This window comes from Protomyces lactucae-debilis (genome assembly GCF_002105105.1).
Source record: "Protomyces lactucae-debilis strain 12-1054 chromosome Unknown BCR37scaffold_1, whole genome shotgun sequence".
NCBI classification, from domain to species: domain Eukaryota; kingdom Fungi; phylum Ascomycota; class Taphrinomycetes; order Taphrinales; family Protomycetaceae; genus Protomyces; species Protomyces lactucae-debilis.
The window spans coordinates 553,741-579,719 of NW_024467993.1; the positions used below are offsets into that span (position 1 = coordinate 553,741).

General features: G+C 52.1%; 10 protein-coding genes across 10 annotated transcripts; 5 read left to right on the forward strand and 5 right to left on the reverse strand.

The window, feature by feature from the left end:
- Positions 1-1,241: 1,241 nt before the first annotated feature.
- Positions 1,242-4,076, forward strand: BCR37DRAFT_342923 (muts domain V-domain-containing protein; the record flags this gene model as incomplete). The annotated part of the gene is made up of 1 exon (XM_040867465.1): positions 1,242-4,076. The coding sequence occupies one exon, from the start codon at positions 1,242-1,244 to the stop codon at positions 4,074-4,076; it is 2,835 nt and encodes a 944-aa protein (XP_040728343.1).
- A 283-nt stretch (positions 4,077-4,359) lies between these two features.
- BCR37DRAFT_339005 (Longin-like domain-containing protein) lies at positions 4,360-4,902 on the reverse strand (the record flags this gene model as incomplete). The annotated part of the gene is made up of 1 exon (XM_040867319.1): positions 4,360-4,902. A coding segment is annotated over one exon (543 nt), but the record flags the coding sequence as incomplete, so codon positions are not given.
- A 154-nt stretch (positions 4,903-5,056) lies between these two features.
- Positions 5,057-8,247, reverse strand: BCR37DRAFT_411475 (uncharacterized protein). The gene has a single exon (XM_040872197.1). It carries the CDS (start codon positions 8,071-8,073, stop codon positions 5,473-5,475), a length of 2,601 nt encoding a protein of 866 aa, XP_040728345.1. The 5' UTR covers positions 8,074-8,247; the 3' UTR covers positions 5,057-5,472.
- A 33-nt stretch (positions 8,248-8,280) lies between these two features.
- On the forward strand, positions 8,281-10,110 carry BCR37DRAFT_375759 (WD40-repeat-containing domain protein). The gene has a single exon (XM_040868451.1). It carries the CDS (start codon positions 8,350-8,352, stop codon positions 10,069-10,071), a length of 1,722 nt encoding a protein of 573 aa, XP_040728346.1. The 5' UTR covers positions 8,281-8,349; the 3' UTR covers positions 10,072-10,110.
- A 3,711-nt stretch (positions 10,111-13,821) lies between these two features.
- On the forward strand, positions 13,822-14,526 carry BCR37DRAFT_342973 (chromosome segregation protein Spc25-domain-containing protein; the record flags this gene model as incomplete). Its single annotated transcript, XM_040867467.1, has 1 exon — positions 13,822-14,526. One exon carries the CDS (start codon positions 13,822-13,824, stop codon positions 14,524-14,526), a length of 705 nt encoding a protein of 234 aa, XP_040728347.1.
- Positions 14,527-14,846: 320 nt separating this feature from the next.
- On the reverse strand, positions 14,847-15,875 carry BCR37DRAFT_331049 (Ecdysteroid kinase-domain-containing protein; the record flags this gene model as incomplete). Its single annotated transcript, XM_040867004.1, has 1 exon — positions 14,847-15,875. A coding segment is annotated over one exon (1,029 nt), but the record flags the coding sequence as incomplete, so codon positions are not given.
- Positions 15,876-16,066: 191 nt separating this feature from the next.
- On the forward strand, positions 16,067-17,746 carry BCR37DRAFT_375764 (uncharacterized protein). The gene has a single exon (XM_040868452.1). It carries the CDS (start codon positions 16,152-16,154, stop codon positions 17,709-17,711), a length of 1,560 nt encoding a protein of 519 aa, XP_040728349.1. The 5' UTR covers positions 16,067-16,151; the 3' UTR covers positions 17,712-17,746.
- Positions 17,747-17,773: 27 nt separating this feature from the next.
- On the reverse strand, positions 17,774-19,675 carry BCR37DRAFT_342846 (mitochondrial inner membrane protein Mitofilin; the record flags this gene model as incomplete). The annotated part of the gene is made up of 2 exons (XM_040867458.1): positions 17,774-18,946; positions 19,115-19,675. 2 exons carry the CDS (start codon positions 19,673-19,675, stop codon positions 17,774-17,776), a joined length of 1,734 nt encoding a protein of 577 aa, XP_040728350.1.
- A 382-nt stretch (positions 19,676-20,057) lies between these two features.
- BCR37DRAFT_363635 (MEMO1 family) lies at positions 20,058-21,127 on the forward strand (the record flags this gene model as incomplete). The annotated part of the gene is made up of 3 exons (XM_040868246.1): positions 20,058-20,337; positions 20,379-20,491; positions 20,529-21,127. Exons 1-3 carry the CDS (start codon positions 20,129-20,131, stop codon positions 21,125-21,127), a joined length of 921 nt encoding a protein of 306 aa, XP_040728351.1. The 5' UTR covers positions 20,058-20,128.
- A 7-nt stretch (positions 21,128-21,134) lies between these two features.
- On the reverse strand, positions 21,135-25,350 carry BCR37DRAFT_375767 (uncharacterized protein). The gene has a single exon (XM_040868453.1). The coding sequence runs from the start codon at positions 25,249-25,251 to the stop codon at positions 21,169-21,171; it is 4,083 nt and encodes a 1,360-aa protein (XP_040728352.1). The 5' UTR covers positions 25,252-25,350; the 3' UTR covers positions 21,135-21,168.
- Between the last annotated feature and the right edge of the window lie 629 nt (positions 25,351-25,979).

A 25,979-nucleotide genomic window follows, 5' to 3' on the forward strand; every position in this document is an offset into this window, starting at 1 on the left:
CCCAGTCTCTATTGAGCCTTCGTGACAAGGCTGCAGCCCAGAGCATACTCTCAGTCTCTCGCTAATGGAGCATTTTGATGAAGAGTGCAGAGATTAACGCGATATCGGCAACTCAAAGGACGCAGTTGCATCATGCGAAGTCTAGATGATTGTGCACAAACAAGAAATCTCAAGTACGGTCTTGACATGACATGAAATGGCCGCTATCAAGCTCTGAGTAGTCAGGGGTCTTTGTTGCTCTCGCACCTGCCTTCTACGAGGCTTTGTGCAAATGTAGTGTGCCCTCGATCCTTCCCACTCGTCGTCTCTTTAGCAGAGTTGCATAACGACTTCCTTGATCTTTAGACAATAAAGTCGATTGAAATCATCAGTATTGAAATATCTACGCTTGGTGGATATACTCGTCTACACCTGTCCATGCTTGACTCCATCCTTGTGAGCCATCAGAAGAAGTCTTTTGATGCTGGCAAGGCTCGACCAAGATGCCATCGACAAGCTTTTCGCTGTCCGCTCTTTCAGATGACCTTGACCGGTTCTTGCAGATATCAAAGGATTTCCGAAAGACGCGACCAGACTCGAGTTCAGGCGCGTCGACGAAAGCAGACAACGAGAGCATCAGACAACCTTCGATAGTCTGCTCAGCGGGTGGCATGTCGGCCAAGCAGATGCCAAACAGTACGCCAGCGAGTAAAGGCAGGCAAAGCACCCTTCTTGGCTTCTTCAAAAAGACACCCGCCCGTGATGTAGCGCCGAGCACACCAGCGCGTCCAGCGGACATACCTACTTCCTCACAATCACTCCTTGTAGACGCAACGCCAGCTACTGCAGTACGTGCGTTACAGACTCAAGAGGTCGCTTCGAGTCCTGCCTCGCAGACACCCTTGAAGCAGCGTGCCAAGAGACATCAGGCGGCTGGCAAGGAGAACCGCAGCACGAGCACGTCTTACAAGGAGGCAGAATCGAGCGATGAAGAACCACTCGCTGTGCGTCACGTCAAGCGACGCAAGCAGATTGAGATGGACTCAGATGACGAATATGGCCCGCCTATCGAGCTTGATAGCGAAGTCGAGGCGCTCATGGATATAGATGTTGCCGACTCCACAGCTGTGAAGCCCTCAAAGAAGGTTCCCAAGACCGCTTCAGTGCCCCAGCTGACGAGCTTGGCATCGTTCCACGCATCTGCTGCTGGTGACAGTCCTCCGCCGTTATTGCGCGAGTCATCCTCCAGAGTTGCCACCAAAATGCCGCTGTCTCGACAAGAGGAACTCGTTCAAACAGTTCGGCCATGGCTACGTCCTGAAAACATCCGTGACGCTGATCGCCGAAAGCCAGACGATCCACTGTACAATCCACGCACCCTCTATATCCCTCCCTCGGCTCTCGCAGAATTTGGCAACTTTGAAGCACAATTTTGGTCCTTCAAGAAGGAGAATTGGGATGCAGTCATCTTTTTTCAGAAAGGGAAGTTCTACGAGCTCTATGAAGATGATGCCGTGCTTGGGCACCAGCTTTTTGATCTCAAATTGACCTCTCGAGGCATGCGTATGGTGGGTGTGCCTGACTACACATTTGACGACTGGGCAGCACAATTCGTTGCAAAAGGGTATCGTGTTGCGCGTGTTGACCAAATGGAGTCTATCCTTGGCAAGGATATCCGCGAAAAGGAAGGCGCCAAGAAGGACAAGATTGTCAGGCGCGAGTTGACGCAAGTTTTGACACAAGGTACTTTGGTGGATCCCAATATGCTGACTGGTGATCACAATACCTACATTCTGTCGCTCAAGGAGATGGAATGCGACACGGATGGCGCGGTCCCCAAGTTTGGTGTCTGCTTTGCAGATGCAGCTACCGGTCAGTGCTACTTTTCGAGCTTCAAAGATGATTTAGCTCGAACCCAACTGGATACACTCCTTTCACAAGTCAAACCTCGAGAGCTAGTCCTCGAGAAGGGCAAACTGAGTCCTGCAAGTACGAAATGCATCAACAATGCAGTCTCGCCACAAACACAATTCAATTGGATCAAAGATGTCGACTTTTGGGAAGCTGACCGCGTTCGTCTTGAATTGAAGGAAGCACGCTATTTCGAAAGCGATGAGCAAGACTGGCATCCTGTGTTGCAGCGTTGCTTGGCTGATGAAGCGTGTGGCAATGCTCTAGGTGGGTTACTCTGGTATCTGCGCAACCTCAAGCTCGACCATGATCTCCTGTCCCTTGCAAATTTTGAAGACTATCATCCATTGCAGCGCGCTGCGAGTCTGGTGCTTGATGGTGGTACTCTTGTCAATCTTGAAGTTTTCAGCAATACCTGGGATGGCGGTAGTGCTGGTACCTTGTTTGGTCTCATCTGCCGCTGTCGATCACCCATGGGCAAGCGCCTTCTCAAGCGTTGGGTTTGCCATCCACTACGTGACATTGATGCACTCAATGCTCGATTCAATGCTGTTGACTTGCTCATGCAGGATCATGCTTTGGCAACGTCGCTTGAGACGCAATTGCAGGCACTCCCTGATCTGGAGCGGCAATTGGCTAGACTGCATGTTGGCCGATGCAAAGTTGCCGAGTTTGTCAAGGTCCTTGGTGGCTTCTCAGCCCTTGCGAAGCTCCTGCAAGAGCTCGCCGCAACGCTCGAGGGGAAAGATGTTTTGATGGAGAGCATCTTGCAACAAGCGCCAGACATGACTGATCGGCTCAAATACTGGCGCAGTGCATTCAATTGGGAAGCTGCCGTATCGAATGATCCGAAACGTCCTGGAATCATTGTCCCGAGTCCTGGAACGGAGGAAGATTTCGATGCGTCGCAAGAAGCACTGGAGGGTCTCCTGTCGCAATTCGATCCACTCTTGCGTCAATACCAGCGTGATTTGAAGAGCAGTAAGATTGCATACAGGGATGTGGGCAATAGCAAGGATATCTACCAGATTGAGGTTCCCGTCTCTGTCAAAGTGCCGAGTGATTGGCAGCAGATGAGTGCAACAAAACAAGTTAAACGTTACTGGTCCCCTGAAATTGCAGTCTTGGTGCGACAACTCCTCGAGCAACAAGAACGACACAAGGCTATTGTTGAATCACTACAACAACGCTTGTATAAACGCTTCGATGCAGACTTCTCAAGTTGGCATGCTCTTGTCGTCTGTGGCGCGCAGCTGGATTGCCTATTGTCCCTAGCATCTTCAAGCAAGACCCTTGGCGCTCCGGCCTGCCGTCCTACCTTCTTGGCCGATGATACAAGCATTCTGGATCTGAAATCAGTACGTCACCCGTGTGCTGACGCTACCACCTTCATTCCAAATGATATTCTGCTCGGTGGCACAGATGGTGCGCGCATGTCGTTGTTGACAGGTCCCAATATGGCTGGTAAGTCGACGCTACTTCGTTCAGCTTGTACGGCTGTATTGCTTGCACAGCTAGGCCATTATGTGCCTGCTTCCAGCTGCGCCCTTACACCACTTGATCAGATCAGCGTGCGCACGGGCGGTGCAAGGGACAACATTGGTGGAGGACAAAGTACATTCATGGTCGAACTTGCCGAAACTGCCACACTCCTCTCTTCAGCAACACCAAGATCGCTCGTCGTTCTGGATGAACTTGGTCGCGGCACAGGGACCTTTGATGGTATGGCTGTCGCCTTTGCCGTTTTGCAACATCTCCTGACGCGCATTGGCTGCCTTGGCTTCTTCTCAACGCACTACGCACTCCTTGCACAAGAATTCGAAAAGCACCCAGGCTGCAAATTTGAAAACATGAGCTTCTTGTTGGATGAAGGCGGCGACGCCGGGCAGGGTAAAGTGACATTCTTGTACAAACTCGTTGCTGGCATTTGCTCGCACTCGCATGGTCTCAATGTGGCACGCATGGCAGGCCTGCCTGAAGAATTGATCACTGTGGCTGCTGAAGCGTCGAAACGATTTGAAGCACAGCACGGAACAAGTCTGCAAAGCAGACAACAGCCTGAGATCCCTCTTGGCCTTGAGAGCGACCTTATAACGCTGTTTGCTGCAGTGCAAGGCAATGCAGAAGAAGTCACAGAGGATGTCTTGTTACGAATTGCAGACTATGCAGGTAGCGTTTTTGCATAGAAGCTTTCTCTTTGGTCTGCATGCACGCTTTCCAGTGCTATGCTTCGTCATCCATCAAGCCAGCCTGTTCCTCACCGCCAAGCTTGTTGAAGAGATCCGCTTGCTTGCTCTTCTTGCCAAGCGCCATACCTTTACCCCTTGGCACAGACTTTGCACTCAGCTTTGATTCAAATGCCGGTTTAGCAGGCTCCTGCCACGCTTGTTGGACGTGCTGAGCCGCATAGTTGTGGCTGTCGTTGAATCCGCCATTCCCGCCATTACCCCCGCTACCACCACCAGCGCCGCCACGTCGTTGCAGCTCTTTACGTTGCGCATCAAGCTGTTTGGCCCGCTTCTTACGTTCCTCTGTAGCTTCTTGCTCCTTGTTGCGCTCAATAATCTCCTGGATGCGTTCTTCGTGCGAGTCCATCTCTAGAAAGTTGCGCACCTGTGAGAGATTGACATTCTCGCGGTAACCCAGCGTGCAAACCTCATCGAATGCTGTAATCAAGTCAAAAGCAGAACGCAGAATCTCCTGCTCACTGCAACTCGCCTTGCACGTCGCCGTGACGATCTGTGCAAACAAGTGCAGCGTTGCGATGTCTTGCAAGATATTGCTTGCACGGTTTGTGATGAGCACCATGTAGAGTTCTTCTAGTGGTTGATAGACATAACGCACACTGTCCGTTTCAATGGTTGTGTGTTGAGCGCCAGACGCCGTATCAATCAGACCCGGGAAGCTGGCGAGGAGACCCTCGATACGCGCTTTAGGCAGATCTCTGAATTGACGCGAGAGTACCGGCTTGCCGCCACGGGTACAGACAGAGGCCGCGAGTACGACCATGATACGAGTCTACTGTCGAGCTTGCTGAGGAAGTATACCAGCCTGTAACCAGCGCTTGGGTAGCTGAGGTCGTCGCGTGTCAGAGTCGCGGACCACAGCTGCACGTGTCTGCTGACATAAGAATTGATCTTTTCAAACTACTTTCGCAAAACAAGCACTTACTCAGACTTACTCTGCCTACAAGTCGTTGCGAAGTACAGCTGCCTAGCCAAGTACACATCTCATTTGCTTTCTAGAATGCTATCTGTCTATACTGCTGCCAATTGGCTGGCTCTCACATCTGTCAGAAGCATGGCTACCTCCACGAGTCGCTTGCCACGGGAGATGACTCTATCGCTTGAACACTTCCTCGCAAGGAACCGTAGCTTGCATCTCTACCGTCGAATCCATCGCAGTCTCCGCCAAGTCTCAGACTCCCGTTCGAGGCAAGAACTCGCAAAATGGGCACGCTCAGACTTTGAGCGACACCGCCATGAGAAGGACTTGAGCAAGATTCGATATCTCTACTCGACGGGTGCACGACAAGTGCAGCAGATGGAGGCCAGCTTCGCCTTGAGTCGCTAGACTTTCCAACTAGAAGCGAAACTTCAGCTTGTCTGCAGGCTCATCGTCATCATCATCGCTACTCAGTACGATACTCTCCTGTGCTTGCGTCTGACTCTTTCTTGACGCAGGAGATGTCCGCACAGACGCCCTCGTGGGTCGTGTGTTGGAAGCACGAGACTTTGCTGTTGCAAACGACTGTGAGGCGCTCGCGGTCGATCGTCCTTGTCGGCTCTTCACTGTAGCCGGTGTGGCACGCACAGTAGCCGTGTCTGGAAAGTCGTCGTCGTCGTCGACCATTTCCACGTCGTCCTCACTGTCACTCACCTGCTTACTCTTTCGATTGGACCTTGTACAATCCGGTTGAACCTCATCATCCGAATCAGCGATGAACAAGCGACCATTCGTTGCGGGCTCATCTTCATCTGACTCTGCGTAGTCATTGGAATTTGTTTCTGCACCATCAAAGTCAAAGGCAAAAGCCAACGGATCCGCTCGTCTGCCTACACCGATCGCTGATCGTTTGTTCCGTTGCACAGCAACCTGTTCAGCAGGCTCGTCTTCTCGCGTCTCGCGTTCCAGCCAGTCCAGGTCGCGCATGCCAACCAAGTCTTGCTTTGCTGTGTCCTTCACCAGCAGCACAGTATAGCCCAGACCGCCGTAATGACCCTCCAGCACGTCACCTGCCTCCACATCGCCTTTCGGTCGAAATAGCTTGAAATTGGGCCGTCCCTCCCACCGTGGATCCCAGTGCCCACGATTTGATACGGTTGTCTGAATTGCCGGCGCAACACTCTTGACCTGGAATGTCGTAAGAGGAGCAGCCGGCCCAGTCCATTCTTCGTCCACATCCATAGCAGCTTCTTGTGCCTCTTCAGTAGCCTTGTGGTCAATCTGTTCTTTCTGTGTTTCCAATTCTCGCATGACTTCATCTTCCGTGATTTGGGCAACGGGCTCCTTACGCTTGCGCACCGTTGTAGTTAGTGGCAATGCCTCGGGCGATGTGGCCTCAGCTGCAACTCCTTTCCCGATTGACAACTCTGCTGCTTGAGCAGCACGTTTTTTTGCAAACTCGCGAGCAGCAGGTGCATATACAGGAGCTTCTTCCTCAACCTCTTCAATCTCTTCTGTTGGAGCAAGTATGCGCTGTGACATTTGCGATTCTTGTCTTGAGTTTGTTGGTTCCTTCCTAGTAGAACCCCGGGCTCGTGAGAAGAAGCTACTGATAGTCGATTGCTTCGCTGGCGTCTTGTAGGAATCTTGTGGAGGTTGTGATGAAGGGACACGCGAAAGGGATGGCATGACAAGTGACTGACTGGCAGGTGTCGCAGCGGCGCGTGGTTTTGGAATGTGAATACCAGTGGCAGAGGAGCGTTTTGTCGTCGTTGCTGACGTCTGTTTCATTGCTGCCATCCTTTCAAAGGCATTAACGCGTATACGCTTGGCAGCAGGGGGTGAAACTACTTCGACACTGGCTTCTCGCGTCAAGGGTGGCGGCGCCATTTGACTGGACAGGGGCATCTGGCTCGATCCTGGCATGTTTGGTAGAGGCGGCATAGCGGAGGACGGCACACCCAACTGACTGCTTGGAATAGGTTCCATGAGTCCAGTCGCTTGAGAGGCGCGAAACACGTTGTGTGTCCCATTTGACAGGATGATGTCGAGCAGGTCACCGTGGAAGATGTGCTCCGTACATGTCCGCCGCGCCACTTCTAGAACAAGGGTCGCGGCATCGTCCTCCTTTGGGATAACCCACACCGGCTTCTTGCATTTCAGAGCAAACGTTGCAAGGTCTTGAGTGGTCAAAGTACCTTCATACAAAAGGCATTTCCCGCGTCCTTCCTCGATGACGGGTGCGATCTTGCTGTATGTATGGTTACACGCAAAGATGAATTCCAGGCCCTCAAATACGGTTGAACGGGCTTTTGCCTCGTCAGATCCAAGTGGTCGTGGCAAACACACCTCTGGATCATGCTTGCCCGGTCGCTCTGTCGGGTAAAATTTGGAATCGCGAGCGTCCGGCATGTTGCTCATATCTTTTCGTAGAGCATCTTGAGCATCGTAAACGGCTGTGATGAAATCAGGCGACACGATAGGCAAGCCTTTGATAAGCGCCTGCAGTCCTCGTGGTGTATTGACAGTTTTGCAAATAACATGCGAGGTTTTGTGAGTGATTGAGTGGGAGGCTTTGATGTTCAATGCATCGCATTTGCGAAGCAGCTCAGCTTCATCGGGTTTGACTGCCCCTTTGACAATACACACGACCATCGGCTGCCAGAGGATCTTAATGTCAAACTCAAATTTGCCCAATTGGATGGTATTGCTCTCCTGCGTCAAGACATAGATTGCGTTGTTGTCCGTTGATTTGTATCGGATACCATTCACAAAAGTGCCGAATTTTGACTTGTCCATTAGTGTCACTTGAGAGCGTGCATTGGACTGCTCATGCGATCCAGGGATGGCTTCTGCCACCACAATCTCAGTATTGGCACGTGATACCGTCTTGTCGACTTCACCACCAAGGAAGCATTCTGAGCTACGTCCTAGAGTATAACGACTTCCAGGCGGCAGGAGAAGCTGCTTGAACTTGAATTTGAGAGCGGAGGATTCAGGGATTTCAAGTATCCACATGTCGTTGGTGCATAAGTGGAAAGAGCTATAGCAAGTCGCGAGACAAGATCTGTCCGTGACGATGAGCGAATCTTGATAGTAATGTATCTATAGTAGACTCGCGGTAGCCTCAAATTTCAGCAATCAAGCATGACTCTTTGCTCACAATGTGATGTCTGACTGCCTCGTCGCGTCTTGGTCGCTTCGTGCGAGCTCCTCCGCGAATTTCACCACCACAGCTTATGGCTCAAGCTGGAAGACACAGGACTAATATTCTTGCTCAGCTGGCGTGTGGATATGGGCCTCGTAGACTACGATGGTAGCTCTGATGACGCAGGGAGCGACATGCCTAGCGAGATAAGTGGTCTCAAAAACACTGCTCCAGCAAAGCGCATCGATGTCGCACCACTCGTCTCAACAGAAGACCCACTTGAGATGAAGCTTGTGCTAGCTGGGGATGGGAAGAAGGGCATGATCACGAATGCAGACTATGCGACACTATCAAGACCAGTTCAAGGTCCTCAAAATCCTTTCAATGCGCGGACACTTGAAAAGAAGAATGTCGTTACAGGATTTGCAGAAACACAGGCCTTTGATGATGCTCATTTTCGTCGGCAACATCAAGACTTTGCGTCACTGGGCTATGTCAAAGATCCGTCACTAGAAAATGCATTGACTGGGTTTGTCTATGTCGGCGATACTGACAGGGCGCTTGCAATGCACGGTGCAGATGCGCATGACTTTAAGCAAAGTCGGCAAGTCAAGCGTGATCGAAAGCGGAAAAGAGAAGGTCGTGGCGATGTTTCTGTCATTGATGGTGATGGAGCTTTTCGTGGTCCTTGGGCAAAGTACGAGATCGAAGCGCCAAAGGATGCTGATCTTGAATACACGCTTGAGGAGGAGGATGCTGCCCCAGAAGCGCTGGTGCCTGCTCACAAGCCAGAGATTGAGCTTGCAGACATAAGAATCGAATCAAACTTCGGCGCCGAGACGTCAGAGTTCTTTGGCAAATCGCTGCGCGACTATCAAGGAAGAACATATATGCATGTTTCACGAGATATTGGTATCGACCTAGAAAAGGAGCCTGGTCAAGAAGAGTGTTTTGTCCCAAAACGCAATATACACTCATGGACTGTGCACAAGAAGAGTGTCACTGCATTGCGCTTCTTCCCCAAATCAGGGCATTTGCTACTCTCTGCATCCTCGGACTCGAAAGTGATGCTCTTTGATTGTCACCACGAGCGATCGCTTCTCAGGGAATATTCTGGGCACTTCAAGGCGGTGCGTGATGTCTGCTTCAATGCAGATGGTACACGCTTCTTGTCTGCAGGTTATGATGCGCAAATGAAGCTGTGGGATACAGAGACTGGCCAATGCATCTCCAAATTTACAACCGGGAAATTGCCGTACGTGGTCAAAATCAACCCAGACAAAGACAAGCAGCATGAATTCCTGGCGGGCATGTCAGACAAGAAGATTGTGCAATTCGATATGAAGTCTGGCGAGATTGTGCAAGAGTATACACACCATCTTGGACCTGTCAACACAGTGACATTCATTGATGAGAATCGACGATTCGTCACTACGTCTGACGACAAGTCGTTGCGTGCCTGGGAGTATGGTATCCCGGTACCCATCAAGTACATTGCGGAACCAGAGATGCACAGTATGCCGGCTGTTGCTGTGCACCCATCGCAAAAGTACTTTGCATGCCAATCGCTTGACAATTCAGTCGTGGTGTACTCTGCCATTGACAAGATCAAGCAACAGCGCAGGAAAATCTTTCGAGGACATGGTTGTGCGGGTCATGCGATTGAAATTGCGTTCTCTCCTGATGGTAAGTATCTGAGCAGTGGTGATGCTGGCGGGTATGCGTGCTTCTGGGACTGGAAGACATGCAAGTTGCTGAGCAAGTTTGCGGCGCATAAGGGGCCGTTGACCCAAATAGCGTGGCATCCGCAAGAGACGAGCAAAGTTGCTACGGGAGGTAATGACGGAGTGATTCACTATTGGGACTAAGTCAATGCTATAGGATAGGTATTATATCTTGCTTCATCACTGCTGCTTCTGTAGTTGTCCAGGGCCATCCTTCAGGCGCGAATTTGAAACAGGGAAAAGACGCGCACAAGAAATAAAACAAATACACCCGCCACCATCCAGCAGCAGGCCATGGCAACCATTACCATGACCTTGCACCAGGCACAGAGGGCACAAACAGGGCTACTCCCTCTCCCCATGTGTGGTGTGCATTCCACATCACCAACTTCCATCGCCGGCGCAATGTCACCGCTTGAACAGGTAGAGGCGCATACACGCGTCCCCATGCAGCGTAAACGGTCGCGCGAGCAAGCATTTGAGCAGCCATCAGACGACCGTCCTGTGCCTTCCTCACCGCTCAGTGAACGCTCTTGTGTATCAACGCAGACTTATATGGAATCACCGAGTGATCTTGTTCGGACGCGCAAGCGAATGGGTCAATTGATGACTGAGGCACAGCGAGCACGACAATCGCAACAGACTGTCTGCAGATTGATGCAAGGCGCTCGTCTCTGTGATGAACAACCGTCCCTTGGCGCAATACGGAGCTGTACGTCCTGTGGTGTAGTACAAGGCAATTTGATTGAATGCGCAGTCTGTGTCTCTGCCGTGTGTCGTATATGCAGCATGACACTGTACTACGCAGGTGACAGCGTTGATGCTTGCTTTGACTGCGCTCATGGAGGGGATGCGCGATGATTGGCTATGATGGATGTTCTTCAATCTTTTGGCCATGGCGATGCAATGTTGTTTCAAATGCTATGCTGTTCTACCTCTTGTACTTTCACTGCCGATACAATGCATCCATGACATGATCTAGGCGCGAGGCACGAGCCTTGGACGTACCATGCCGAGTCTCTTCTTGACTGGCATGACACTGACTCCGTTGTGCGATCCACAAGGCTGCCTCATGGGAGATGACGGGAGACGAGTCGCACCAGCAATACTCCCTGCGTCTTCATCTTCCAGCTTGTAAGGTGGTGGCAAGTCCTGAGAAATGCATCGACTGCTAGGCTGTTCCTGCTTTGCCACTTTGTGGTTGGCACGACGATAAATGATTCGATCCGGGGATGATGATAGCTCGACCGTCAGATGATCTTCAAATGTTCGTTTAGCAGTCATTGCTACAGGCTCAGGCACAGGCTGAATCCGCAATGGGTGTTCCTTCTCAGCAGGCCGTTGAAAGAAGCTCGCGATACCAGGTTGTACCAAAGCCGTCTTCATAGTTTTTGCAGGTTTGATCACTTTGATAGGCCGACAGACGTTCAGTTGTTCTCGAGGTGCATCACGCAAGACCGTACTAGCACTCGCAAACCCCGCCATGGCACCTGCCGGTACAGCTGCAGGCCCGCGCTGTAAGCGAGAGGTCTCGTCGTTGGCTTGAATGTCATGGCGTTCTGATGGAAGATCAATAAAGTCGTCCTCGCTCGACCTCATGAGGCCGGCAGGTACCGTTTCACCCAAAATGGCTGCAAGTTCACCCACCAGCTTGGTGGTCAGTTTGGGTCCACGATCCATAAAGAAGGGTTGCATCACCGGTGCTGCTAGGAAGCCACTCAGATGGACAGACTCGAATCGAGCGGATTTGAGTGGATGACTGAGGTAGAGGAGGGCTTTTGCGCGGGTCATGGCGACATAGAGCAGTCGCCGCTCTTCGTCCTGCTCCGTATCTTCTGCTCGAGATGAAGGAATACTGCCATGGTAGACCCCAGGAATAAATACGACTGGCCATTCAAGTCCCTTGGCGCTGTGAATGGTGGAAATGGTGACAGTCTGCTTTTGATCACCCTCGCCAGTCGCGGCGTCTGACATAAGTGATAATGCAGCAAGCAGGCGGTCAAGTGAAGACTGCTGTACGTTATTGTAGCCTTCCAATGCCGGAAGGCCCTCGTCTTCTTCGCTGACTTGACCTAAAATGTGTGCAGTCTGTGTGAACTCGGTGATGTCTGCCAAACGGTCTGCGTGATCTTCTGGGTAGCACTCTTTGATGTAGGCTTCGTAGCCAATACCAGCAATCAAACCTTCAAGAAGTAGCACGACCGAGTATTCCGCATCTTCCTCGACGCAAGTTCGTGCATGCTCAACAACCTTCACCAGGCTCGATAGTCGCACACGCAGTGACGCGTCATTGCGATCCGATAAGCACAGTCTGCCCTGATACGCCATCTTCAAGGTCGCCCAAAGCGAAAGCTTCCGTTGTGAAGCATGCATAGAGAGCTGCTCAATAGACTTGGCACCAAATTTGCGACTCGGCACATTCACAATTTCGAGTAGTGCCGGTGCAAAAGGATCTTGGATGACTCGCAGGTAGCCGACGAGTGTTCGAATATGTGGACGTTCCAGAAACTTGCGAGCATTGGCAAGCTTGTACGGGATCCGTTTTCGCTGCAATGCCTGCTCGATTGGCAAGGTCAGCGATGCAGACCTGACTAGAATCGCAACGTCTTGCTCAGTGATGAGAGTGCCCGTGTTGTTCAGCAGACGACGAATCTCAGTCGCGAGCCAATCTGCTTCCGACGCTGCAGTCTGGAGAACACGAAGGCACGGTTGTGGTCCAATACCGTGGCGTGCAGCCAGCTGTTTGGCGGGCCTATCTGGATCTTGCTCAATGAGGGCAGCAGCGGCAAAGACAATACTGCCGCTCGAGCGGTAATTTGAGTGCAAGTACACTTCTGTACAGTTGTAGGATTGGTGTATGCGTTGGAAGTTGCGAATATCAGCAGCACGGAAGCCATATATACTTTGATCGTGGTCACCAACAACTGTCAACTGCTGCTTCGCTTGAGCAAGTAAGGTCATGAGGTCGAACTGCACAGTCGAAGTATCTTGGTACTCATCAACGAAGACGTGCGAAATGCGAGAGACCGCTTGCGGCATGAAGGTGAGCAGACGTATGCACTGTATGATCAAATCGTCAAAATCGAGCAGATTGTGTTGCGCCAAATGGTCTTGATAGGCCTCGTACATTTTCTGCAAAGCGTCGATCATGGAAGGTGCCAGCTTGATGGGGCACTCTCGCATTTTCAAAAAGCTGCGCATGTCTGCCGGCTGCACACCCATACACTTCAGCTTGCTCAAGTGAGACATTGCAGTGCTCGGTGAAAGCGTTTCGTCCAAGTCGCCGTCTTTCTTGATCTTTTTCAGCACCTTGGCAACCACGTTGCGTGACTCTGATGCATCCGCAACAACGATTCGTTTCGGTAGTCCGATAGCCACTCCATAGCGCTGCAGATAACGTAACGCAACAGCGTGGAATGTACCTACAATCAACTTGCGGGTGACATTTTCACCCACCAGCACAGCGAGTCGCTCCTTCAGCTCCCTTGCAGCCTTGTTCGTGAAAGTCACAACAATGATCTGTTCTGGAGGCATTCGGCGCTCGACAATCATAAGAGCCACGCGCACAGTAAGTACGCGTGTCTTGCCGGAGCCCGGGCCAGCGAGGATCTGCAGGACAGGAGCTTCATGCGTTACACAGTTCCGCTGTTCTTCATTCAAGCCTTGCAGCAGGATGTCTCTCTCCATATTCAGCTGTATCAATTGGATAGCAGTATCTGAGCTGTGCTCATGTAGATCAGCTTCTGTACGGAATAAGCAGTAGATACCAATCACTGATGTGTACTATGTAGAAACATAGCGCAGTCGATGATTGTCGCGCGCCAGAATTTGTAAACATAAACAAACGGAACCACGACACCGCGATACTACACATCCGACAACATGGCAGCTACAATGAAGAGCGCTCCAGCGCTGCCAACCGTCGACTTCAGTCTTCTTACAAACCTCAAGGACCGTATGGACGCATTCACCGTCGAGTTCGACAAGTTCTTCATTGCAGGGCGCGAACAATTGCGAAAGGAGAAGAATGATTTCGCCGCAGGCATGGCAGAGGATAGCAGTCAGCAAAAGGCGCTGATCCAGGCGATTGAGAAGACAAAGATAGATCAGCACGAGCTCTTGGAAGTCATGCAGAATGAGCGCGCCGAAGTGCAGGAAGTGCGCGCTTCTATCTCGGAATACAGCAAGAAGCAAGAGTCTTTATCAGGACACAAAGAGCTTCTTGAAGGACAGATCAGCGAGGTGGAGGAGATTCTGGCAAAGAAGCGTGCGGCAATGCACATCAAGAGACAAGAGTTGGCTTCACAGCACGCCAAGAATAGGCCAGAGTTGCAAGCCTGGGAATCACAGCTTGGGCTTCGCATTGAAACGGCGGGTACGGATCTTTTGCGCTTCACATTCACGCGCGTAGATGAGAAAGATCCAGACAGACCATGTCGGATGATTGTGGATGTCAGCGGACCCGACTATGATGTGACAGAATGCTCGCCGAGTTTGCCAGCGATGGAGTCGATGCTCACCGAACTCAACAGTTCCAGGGACTTCAGTGCCTTCCTCAAAGTGACTCGACAGGCTTTTAAGAGCGCTTGTAGGATATAGTTGATTGTGCAACGTAAATCATTTCAACAGTCAGGTGATTCGTATCCGTCAAAGGCCGCTCCGATTGTGCACTTTCCGATGATGTCTCGTTTGTGCTCGTTGATTCGATTTTGCATATGGCGACAGCATACTCAGCAATGCCCAAAGTCGGGATCTCGAATTTGGGTTGGAACCCCATCAAGGTTTCTTGACAGAAATCGTCGTGATCTTCGCTTGGACAGAGCCTGACCGCGTGAGAGCGCGCGTGCCAACACAGTACCAATTTTGCTATTTCATGATGAGTCTGAAGAGTCGGATAAGCACGGATACGCGTCCATGGGCCATCCGTTTCTAAATGTGTCAATCAGTTCCTCCCTGCGCTCGTTGATCCATTTCTTTGCGACGCGAGCAGCATACCGATGGTTACCCCAAGTGCCCCAGCTCAGCATGAATCGATGAAAGTCAACGACGCAGAGCTCGTAATGCTCCAACATGGTCTCGTAGGTGTATTGTTTCGTAACCCTCCCAGACTCCGTGATCAGGTGTTCGTGGTAATAGCGAAGCAATACATCCAGACTTTGCTCGTTGATGTCAGCCACAGATGTCACCAAGAATGCAGCAACATCGCGCATGGGCGTCGAATACCCACAATACTGGAAATCGTAGAGTGCCACGTCCGTATTTTCCGCGTTGAAGAAAACCTTGGCAGCTTTGACATCCCCGTGAATCAAGGTCATGCCGTCAGCTCCAATGTCTTTCAACTTCCGATTGATAAAATCGGGCAGAACATTCAGCCAGTCCTTCAGCGGATTGTCATCGGTCTGAAGGTTCCTGGCTTCCGCCCGACGCGTGTCCAAATACCAGTAGGTGCCAGTCTTCCAGTAACTGAAGCCTTTGCTTCGGCCACTCTCCTTGATGTCATCTTGTACAACATGGCTGAGGTCGTTCTCTCTTGCATTCGGTGCTGGAATGATGCGTAAGCCCTTGGGGTCGTCTTCTCCATCAGAGCCAAAGTTGGCGCCGTGAAAGCGTGCTAGCCAGCGAAGGACCAGTTTGGCACTTTCATGATCCAATGGCCGAGACTTTGTAACCGGAAAAGACTTCTCAAGATCCTCCATCTCGAGAAAGTCAGTGCCGCTGTCGATGTACTTTGCAATCCTAGCAAGGCCAACATGCCCGTTGGGATTTTCTATGTACAAATGACGCTCAACTTGATACGATATGCGCTTCCGCATAGAATCATCCGATCGATTATCAGGTTCGTCGTCAACCTTGGGCAGCATGACGCGTTTGATAATGCTTGTAGAGCCGTCTGCAGCAGTCTTGCGCGTTATCTCGCCATACCCTTTCCACAGCGTAGCGATAGTCTCTTCTGAGTTCTGGTCTCGTAGCTTTCTTTCAGAGCCTTTCAGTATCGTATCAGTAAGCCCTTTGAGAGACATGAAGCGTCGACGATTGGTCGTGGTAAGATCTTGTGTGGTCATTGCCACCAATCGCGGATGGCACGGAAACCCCATCTGAAAAAGGCTCTAGCTTCAAACTCTGCTGGCTACAGGGTCGACAACCGGTACTCCCTGGCCAGGTGCAGTCTGCCCATGTCATGCTTCACTAGGCTTGACTGCTCCAAGTCTTACTGAGTAACAAGTATGGAACACGAGGCAATTGGAGAACAAATAGCGCTTGAATGCAGCTTAGAGCGCTTAAATGATGCGGCAAGCTCATTTGGGTTCTCTGTTAAACATATGCCAGGCAGAGGCCGCTGCTGTATAGCTACAAGACACATACGCTCCGGTGAGACTTTAGCTCTAGATCCACCGCTCCTCTACTGGGAAGATGAACCCATGCAAAATTCTGTCGTTGCAAACAGTCTTTACAACGCGTGCGGCGGCCGAGTGCACGCCAACGTGGTCAATCTCTTCTCAGCTTACATCGATGCATCACCGGAAATTCAAGAGCGTGTTGATGACTTTGCAGTGGCAGGCTCCCCTCAAGAAGCTCGGTTCATTGCCGACAAGACTGCTGTGTGGCAGGAAATTTGCAAGCAAATTTGGTCTGGCTGCAGCGAGTATCACGATCAACTCAAGTCAACGTCCAACATGGTCGCCTTGCTTACCAAGTCACACATCAATGCACATGGTTTCAATGGAGGTCATGCTATGTTGGAAGTTGCCAGCAAGTCGAATCACGCTTGCAGTCCTAATGCGACCTATGTGCCAATCATTCTCGATGGACGAAAGTTCATGCGTTTGCTCGCCATCAAAAATATTGCACCAGAGGAAGAGATCTTCACAACATATATCGCTGGTCTAGATATGCTTAACTCGACTCGAAATAGACGGGCATTGCTTGTTTCTCAGAAGGCATTTGTCTGTCGATGCAGCCGATGCATTGCACCTGACTTGCAATCTCGCTTGCCATGTCCAGCCTGCAAAACGGGTACCATGATTTGGCATGATACAGTAGAGCACCCATGGCATTGCCAACAATGCGGGCGTCGATTCTGGGATGGCCAGGTCAATATGCGTGAAAAGCAGCTGCAAGGCCTGCTGTCCAACCTGGACAGTCAGATGAATCGTGGTGGATTCCCTCCTTTGAGTATTATGGCTTTCCTCATGAGAGATGTTGAGGAGGATCTTGGACGGCATCATTACCTTCAGATTCAAGCGTGGTCGCTGATGGAAGAGCTCTTTGCCTATCGGAGCGTGGCTGGTCTAGCAGACGATGCGACAGAACGTCCAGTACGTCTAGCGAACGCCTGGAAGTATGTCCGCTTTCTCATGCTAGAGTTCTGGGATACAACGCCTGTTGTCGCCACCAACTTGTCAGTCCTGAGACTACAGACGCTCATTACTCACGGAGCCGACTCTCAATCAGGCCAAAAGCGCCTGCCGCCCCCTGGAGTACCTTTACATGAGCTCAAGAAGGTCTTGAAGCGAGCGAGCCAGTTTCTCACAACATTCTTCGGCGAACAAGATATTGATGCTCAGTCATTTCGCCAAGCACTTCAAGACTACAACTGTTGCGCTCGGGAAAGCTGCGACAATACACTCACAGAGACATGCGTGGCGTGCCCGAAGTGTTCTCTCCTGTATTGCAACCGAAAGTGCTTGAACGCTGACAAAAGCTTACACGAAGCTTACTGCACACTTGCACAAAAGGTCGGCGTCCTAGTCAATGATCCCAGGGAACTGATAGCAGCCATATAGAGGTCAACATGACCAGTTTCAGTAATCTAATGCTTACAGCTTTATTGTCTATCCTTGATGGTTCAAGATTGCTGCATCCGCAAGGCAGACAGCACGACACTCTGCTCGAGGATGTCCACTGCTTGCTGCACTTCAAGATGCCGTCTTGCCATAGTCATCCAGTCTTTACTCAAAAGTCGGGGCCAGCCCTTGAGCTGGTTCATCTCGCGTGTCGCCGAGTCAAGGTCGTTGGCCTCAAGATAAGCTTCTGTACGCGCCAAGATAGCCTCGACATCAGAGCCGGGGACCATACCCTGCTTCCTGAATAGCACTTTGGAAAGTAGCGCAGAAGTCGCATGACCAGCGATACCAGCACCTTCAGGCAACAGCGCAGCTTTACGCACTTCATCCGCCACGACACGGAAACGATCTGCCAATTGACCGGTTGTGGGGATACCATTCTCCATTGTTTCGCGGTCTAAAGCACCAATAGCTGCCCGCACAAGTGTGTCTTCACCAGCAATCTCCTTGACAGCCGCAAGCTCCTGAATGAAAGGTCTGGACTCTTGCTCGTGCAAGACATTTTTGAGTGCATGCATAGCGACTTCCAGATCCTGAAGCTTGACGCGATCTTCAATAAAAGCACCAGCCTCGACATTGAGCTGCTTAAGCTCCGTGATGCCCTTCTCGAGCTTCTCAAGCTTACCAAGACGTCCACCACGCTCTTCTTCCACGCGAGCACCAATTTCACGGTTGAAGCGGCGTTGCAGCTCAATGGCCTGCTCCATCAACTCATTCTGCAGCTTCTTTTGCGCCAATTTCTCCACTTGAGCCACTTCCTCCTTCAAGCGTTCTGTGTAGGCTTGATTGAGCCGTTCACGTTCCTGTTCAAGCTCCACCGTCATACGTCGCTCGTAGTCAGCAATTTGCTCATTCACCTCGCGAATGTGCTGTTGTTGAATCTCGCCGTAACGCTTTGCTTGATCAGTCAATTTCTTCTCCAGCTCAGCATGCTCAGTCTTTTTGATGTCGTGCACTCGCTCATTGAGTGACAGGACCTCTTCCTTGGCATTCTCCAGACAAGCCTGGAAGTAAGACGAAGAGCCATACTCGTTTGCAGTCGTAATGATACCATTCAAGGCGAATTGAAGGCGCTCAATGACACGATCACCAACATCCTGAACTTCAAAGGGCTTGAGGGGTGCACTGGGTGGAGGCACCGTGAGGGAAGCAGGGTCAGCGGGTTTGGTATCAGCCTTGCCAACGAAGCCGACAGGCACGGTGTTTGTGCCAGCAGCTGCTGCAGCTGCAGCATTGGCGGCGTCGGTGGGAGGTGCAGAGGACGATGCTTTGCTTGAAGCTTTACCAACACTTTGTTCGGCTGCCTTCTTGAGTGCAGGCTGTGACTCGCGTTGAGCAGGGACAGGAGCAGGCTCAGAAGTCTCTTTTGAGGCTGCAGGCGCACTCCTGCTCTCAACTCCTGTCTTTGGTGCGGGTTGCGTGGATTTTGCATTGGGTGCCAGCTGAGGGCTTGACTTGTTGACTTGAGCAGCATCATTTGCACCACCTGGAGTCGCCTTGTGCTCCTGCTTCAACGCACTATTTTGCGGACCAGGCTGCAAAATCTTGGCCTCTGACGTTTGGCTTGCTGGGTCATGCAGGCGTGCTTGCGCTCCGGACCTCGGGATATACACGGATGCAGAAGAGGCGCGAGTAGACGATCTGCCTGCCTGTGCCGTTGCATTGGGGAAGCGTTTGCGGAACTCTTGCTCTTGAATGTACAAAACAGCGTCTTCGCCATATGGCACGTACTCGGTGAAAATCTCGTACACTGTATCGTTTTGAAGAGAACCATAGACACCGCCGCCAAAGAGCAGTGCTCCGCCGAGAATCGTCGCGAGCAGGGTGTTTCGCAGACGGTGCGAGGCTCTCGGCGGTGGAGGCGGGGGAGGGTTGGCATGAACCACAACAGGTTCAGATCCCATTGGAACTGCACCACCTCGATTGAGTTCAGGCACAGCTCCGACTTGTGCAGCTGGAATTGGCTCTGCAGTTGCCTTAGTGGCCGCTGCCTCTGGCGACGGTGGCATCATGGGCGGTACGGCATCCTGCGAGCTTTTGGGGACACGGGCCGCCCTGTTGGGTGGTAGAATGGGTATATCGGGCCTTGTTGCATAGAGCCTGATACACGGCCTCTGCCTGACGACCCTGCTAACCGACCTCATTTGCTGTAGCTGCTGAGTGTGGTAGCTATTTGGCTCTCCCGACGTCAACTTGGCGCGAGATCCGACAAATGCACGTGTGGCGCGAGAGAGCAGTCCGATACAAGCTACTTAGCTCTAAGTTAGCTGCTACTCCTCTCAAAGTACTGCCAGTACATGTACTACACCTGAACAATCGCATACTGAAGGCTACACTGGTTTACTGCTTGACCAGTCATGACTGCTAGGAAGGCTGCGCATGCCGGAAGCTGGTACTCTGACAATGCCGCTGAGCTCGGGAGCAAGCTAGACTCCTACATTGCACAGACGGACACTGAGCAGCACAGTCTCCCGGGTGCTCGCATCATCATCTCGCCTCATGCTGGCTACTCGTACTCTGGCCCCACAGCTGCGTTTGGCTTCAAAGCCCTTGACTTGACTGGGATGTGCGTACCGTGCTGCTCTCCAGAAGCATGCTGACTTGCAGCCAGCGTATCTTCATACTTGGCCCGAGCCATCATATGATCATGAGGGAGTGCGCTCTTCCGCAAGCCACAATTTACGAGACACCTCTGGGGCCTCTGCAGATCGATACTGATGGTATGGGTGCTGATCATAAGACTCAAACTAATGTTAGCAATTGCTCGACTGCGCGCAACCGGCAGGTTCGAGAACTTGGCAAACTGTTATGATGAACGAGAGCACTCCATCGAGATGCAGCTACCGTTCTTGAAGCACATCATGGGAGACAAGGACATTCCCATTGTTCCCATCCTCGTGGGTGGCTTGTCATTCGATGTCGAGTGCGAGTACGGTGACATTCTCAAAAACGATGTGGCAAACCCTGCAAACGCGTTTGTCATCTCGAGTGACTTTTGCCACTGGGGCCAGCGGTTTCGATACAAATACTTCCATGCTCCACCAAACGAGCCGGTCAAATCGGTCAGAAGCGAGAAGAACCTGCCCATCAAGATCTGGGAATCCATCGAGCTGATGGACCGAGAGGGAATCAGATGCATTGAATCGCAGTCTCACGAAGCTTTCGCGGACTACCTTGACGAGACGGGAAACACAATATGCGGCAGACACCCGATTTCTGTCATGCTTGCTGCCATGGAGAGAGCTGGCTTGCCTGGTGCTTGGCAACTGCTAGACTATCGTCAGAGCAATCAAGTCATCTCCGGAACCGACGGCAGTGTCAGCTACGTCAGTGAGGTGTTTGTACTTGAGACTTGAGAAGGCAGAAGCAAATGATTTTATGTATGACTAATGACCATTCAGACTGTAGCGACTTTTCTCTCATCAGCAGCTTCCAACATCCACTCCCAGTCAAACACACTGCAAGGTTTCTTGACCGCTTGCGCTTTGTTCGAAAAGGTCGATGCTAGCAGCAATCGCATCGGCGTATTCTCTTCATTCGGTCGCGTCGGCCTAGTCTCTTCATCGAGCCACCAGGGTATATCAAGGTTGGCAGCTTCCTCTAGCTCCGCTTCCATGTCAATGCCAAGCGATTCCAACTCCATCTCCTCGTCGTCAACAGCATTGGCAACAGCATGCTTCTTGCGGGAGGGCCCCTCAATCCGTTCATCTGAGTCGGATGACGCGATTTCCTCGATGCGCCGCTTCTGTTTCCGGGCACGTAGCGGGAATGAGGGACGAGTCACAATGCCGGGCGATGTCAGCACGGATGTTTGCGAATGAGCTTGTTCTTGTGATGGAGCAATTTTGTTGTCATAAATCCGCGTCATCTTTTCGGATCCCTTGAGTGAGGCAGCAGCGAGACGGTCTTCTTCGTCGTCCATGTCTGAGTTCTCACCGACATTGTCTCGAGCTGCTGTATCAGTCTCAGACTCGCTGTCAAGCACAATAGGCCGCTGCACCGATGATGGAGCAGGTAGCGAGGGATTCTCCGCCAAGATATCGTCTACACTTGCATCCGACAGTTCTGCCCACTCAGTGTCCTTCAAATGTCCCTGCATTCGCTTAAAGTCTTGCCGACCTTGCTTGACCAAATCGCTTGCCGTCAACCGACCATTATCATTCGCTTTGCCAGCAACCTTTCTGAGCTTCTGCAAACTATCCTTGAGCAGCACAGTGTGTCGTACCACTTGAGAAGCAGAAATATCATCAGCCGGCTTGAGAGCCTTGCCAACGGCCGAACCTTGCGTCCGCGCAGGAAGCCCAGACTTGTTGCTTGTTGACAGATTTCGCCGCTCCTCCAGCTCCCATGACGGCGTCTCTTGCACATTGCTGATCGACACATGTTGCCTGGGAGTAGCTTCCGCGTGCTCTGCTTCCTCTTGTGTCGGAGCAGACTGCACTTGCATGACTGTATCCATAAGGACAGTCACCTCGACGGAAGGCTGAGTGACAAGGTCAGCATGAGCCTGTTGAGTAGTTGCGCCGGCATCCGCTCCAGACTCCAAGGAAGACTGCTCCACCTCTGTCACTATTTGCTGCTCAACAACTGTTTGCTGCCCATCTGTTCTTGCAACCGCAGTGTTTGTTGTGGTTCTCACAACAGCGGCACTCTCGAATGGTGTGGATTCTGCGACTGGCGAGCTGGCAAAGACAGCACGGTAACGGTCGCCAGCTGGTGGCATCATCACGCGTACACGTGTGGGACTCGAGGGAGAAGAAGCCTTGCGCGACTGCTGCGTACTCGCTTCCCTCTCTCCTTGTGTTTGCAACGTACGCGCCTCGGTGCTGACCCTCTGTGTCTCTTTGACGGGAGACGACGGCCTCAAATTTTGAGGCTGTAATTGCGTAGCAGCAGGCTGTGGCGTTTGAGACTGAAGGACAGGAGAAAGTCGCCTTGGAGCTTGCGTATATGGCACATCGCTGCCAGCAGCTTGCGCTTGAGATGACTGGCTTTTGGTCGACGTGATCGACGCAAGTGGTGAAGTAGCCTTTTGCGTAGCGAACAAAGTGGCAGTTTCGTTTGCGTCACGCATGATGGTGTCCGAGTCTGTTTTGTGGACATCACCAGTCTTGGCCTCCTCAGAAACCAGCACTGCTGGATTCTCGGCGTCCATCATCTGCACGTCAGAGGCGAGCTCGCGAGACAGATCGCCATCATCAGGCGGCGTCGGCATGCTGCTCTTGCCCTGGCCAGACGAGGGCGGTGTATGCATGCTAGGTGCTGGGCGATACTCAGGTCGCACAGGTGAAGCGACGCCCGCGACCTGCTGGATTGCCTCAGTAGTATCGGCAGGCTCATCCGCTGCTTCGACCGATAAGGTTTCTCGTCCCATAGGGACCGAGCCAGAAGGGATCTTTGCATGCGTTGCCATTTGTGTCGTGGTGATATCAGTGGGCTCGACATCCTTATTAACAGATTGCAATTGGGCCTGCATACGCTTCGGCTGGGCAGGGTCAAGGAACTCATCTTCACTGCTACTGCTGTCGTCAGGATATGACACTTGCGTCGGCAATGACTGAGTCTCCATGACTGAACCAGGCAATGGCACGAAAGATTGCCTCGTCTTGTACGTTTCGCCCTCATCGCTATCATCGTGCGAGTGAACTGGAGCCGGTATGTGGCGGCCACCTTGACCAAGCGGAACACCAAGATCCTGGTCAGCGTAACTCGCATGGACAGCTGTTGCTATCGGACTGCTTGCAGGAGCAGCAGCATTTGTCAGCTCGTTCGTGTCATCACCATGCAGCCTGCCGGGGATGAAGGGAGCGACAGAGTCGGGTTTCGAAGCGACAGGCGAATCAGGCTCACTAGGGGACGAGTGAGGTGGCGGGCTATTGTGGCCTCTTCTAGGTGGCGGCGACGGCGAAAGCTCCCATTGTGATGCAGGGAGCTCGACATCATCACCGTCATCCTGTGCAGATTCTTCTGTCGTTTTCAGACTTGCAGCAGTGTGTTTCCTGGCAGCTTCTAAAGATTGCTTCAGTGCATCTGCAGCGACCTTTGCAGCAGCAGCTTCCTTGGCCTTCTTGGAAACGTGCTTGATCGCCTCAATCTTATAATTGCCTTCAGGCCTCCAGCAGTCTTCGCTCTCGAGCACTGCAACTTGATCGACAGGAATGGTTTGGTCATAGTAAGTCAAGTCTTGGAAATCAGACCAGCCTTCGTGAATCAGGACTCTCGTCACGCGTGGAGCGACAGGCTCTGCTGCCTCTCCCGCTTCTGCAACTTGACTTCCAGATGGAACGCTAGTTCGAGGTATCTCTAGCTCTTCGACCTGAGCGGCGACTCCGGGCGATTGTGGCGGCGGCGGCGGCGACTTGGTGCGTGCTTCTACCTTGGCGGGGGCAGCCAAGGCCACTTGGGTAAACTGAGGCTCCATCTTTTGCAAAGGCGTAGCTTGAGAGGAACTGAGCTTCGCCGCGATAGCGCTTGCAGGAGGAGCAGCTTTGGCAGCAATCGGAGCAACGAGAGGTGTTGAAGGTGCCACAGTATTGAGCTCGGAGTCAGGACGTTGTAAAGAGGATAAATCCTTGGCCTTTCCAATTGGAACTTCCTGAGATGTCCCTAGTTTTATGGGTGGTGCGGACTGGCCATTCAGGTCCATGCGTACAGCCTTCGCGGGAGTCTTTTGAGCAGCTTCCGCTTGTAAAGCCCTGCGTAAGCTCGTGACCGCTGGGCTGGGCTGAATCGCAGCTGGCGTGGCTAGGGCTGGTGTTGGGGACTCAGTCTTTTTGACGGACTGCGTCGCCATTGCTGCAATTGCCGGTGGATATGTAGTGGCGGGTACAGCAGGCTTGACCGCAATGTTAGCGAGCCCTGAGGGTAGTTTCTTCAGCATTGCAGCTGGCGCTTGTGTGAATGGCTGTGGTGAGGCATCGCCGATGTCTAGGGAGTCATCAGATTCATTTGCCTGGCTGCGGATTTCCTCGTCCTCATCGGCTTGTGCAGGAGATGCCACTTGTGACTGTAGCAAGCTACCAACCTTGCGCGTATTGAGCACTTCTCTAGCTGGGACCAAAACGTTGAAGTCCTTGGGTACACCGAACAACTGCTCACCAATACCACTAAAGACCGAGAAAGACGAAATGAGTAGCCTGGCTTTCGCTCGCCGCGCTTGATCTTTTCCGGCTTCCAAGAAGATCTCAACATGGCCTTTGATATTGTGTATGATAGCAGCCCTAAGTTGCGTGAATCGCATGCCCGTCTCTCCCATGACTTTCTTCTCGCATTCTCTCGTGAAGGTACACGGGATCTTGACTTGACTATCAGACACCCAACCATTGATCAGCTCGCTATCTGGCGTCCTTTCGAAGCGGAAATTGAGGAACTCGAGGAGTTGCAAGGGCTTTGTCCGCTCCAAAGGCACCCTGTAAGCTTTAGCAGCGCTAATCCTGGCGCACAAATCTTCCTCGAGCCATCCATGCAGTACAGCAGCCATCGAAAAGTTGAGCTTGGCAGCTGATTCACCCTCTCATAGACCCGAGTAGCTGCTGGCAGTTGCACTGGCCGACCTGCTGTTCGCGGTGTTCAGTCTGGTCGCACTCGAGCTCGCCGTCGCGTCGAATTGATGAAAGCGCGCCGAAGAGCAACGCCCGCAGCAGCACCAAACAGACGCACTCTCAAGGGGTTAGCTGTCGCTTGCCAGGGTGTTTTGCATGGCCACCAGGGGCATATTTGTCGCCTGACCCTCGCTGCTTAGTGGATAGAAGCAATACTGGAACAGACGGCTCATATAAGCATCGCCTTGTGTCGACGACAAATGCGCGCAGCATTCTAGCCCATCCTCCTCCTCATTCACTGTATCACAGCGTTCAGTATGGCTAAAGATGCTCAAGCTATGCAGGATGTATCCGAAGGCAGTTCGCCGCATCTCTTCTCCTTTCCGTCGCCTCCTCAGGAAGAGGAAGACACCACAATCGGAAAGCTCTATACGCAGATGCACAAGCGGATCGCATCTATTGTCAACACAGCAACTTTGAACGTTTTGAGTGCAGAATCATCGCCCGCTAAGTCTGCGCAGGAAGCGCCGGACGCCATCAAGCACAATAGAGGCAAACAACCGGCGTCCGAGAGATCTGTTGAGCCAGACACGGCCTCCGGATCAGGCATGTCCAGCTTCACCTTCCCACAGAAGTCTGCTCCAGTCAGTAACTCTGCCAGCGTCCG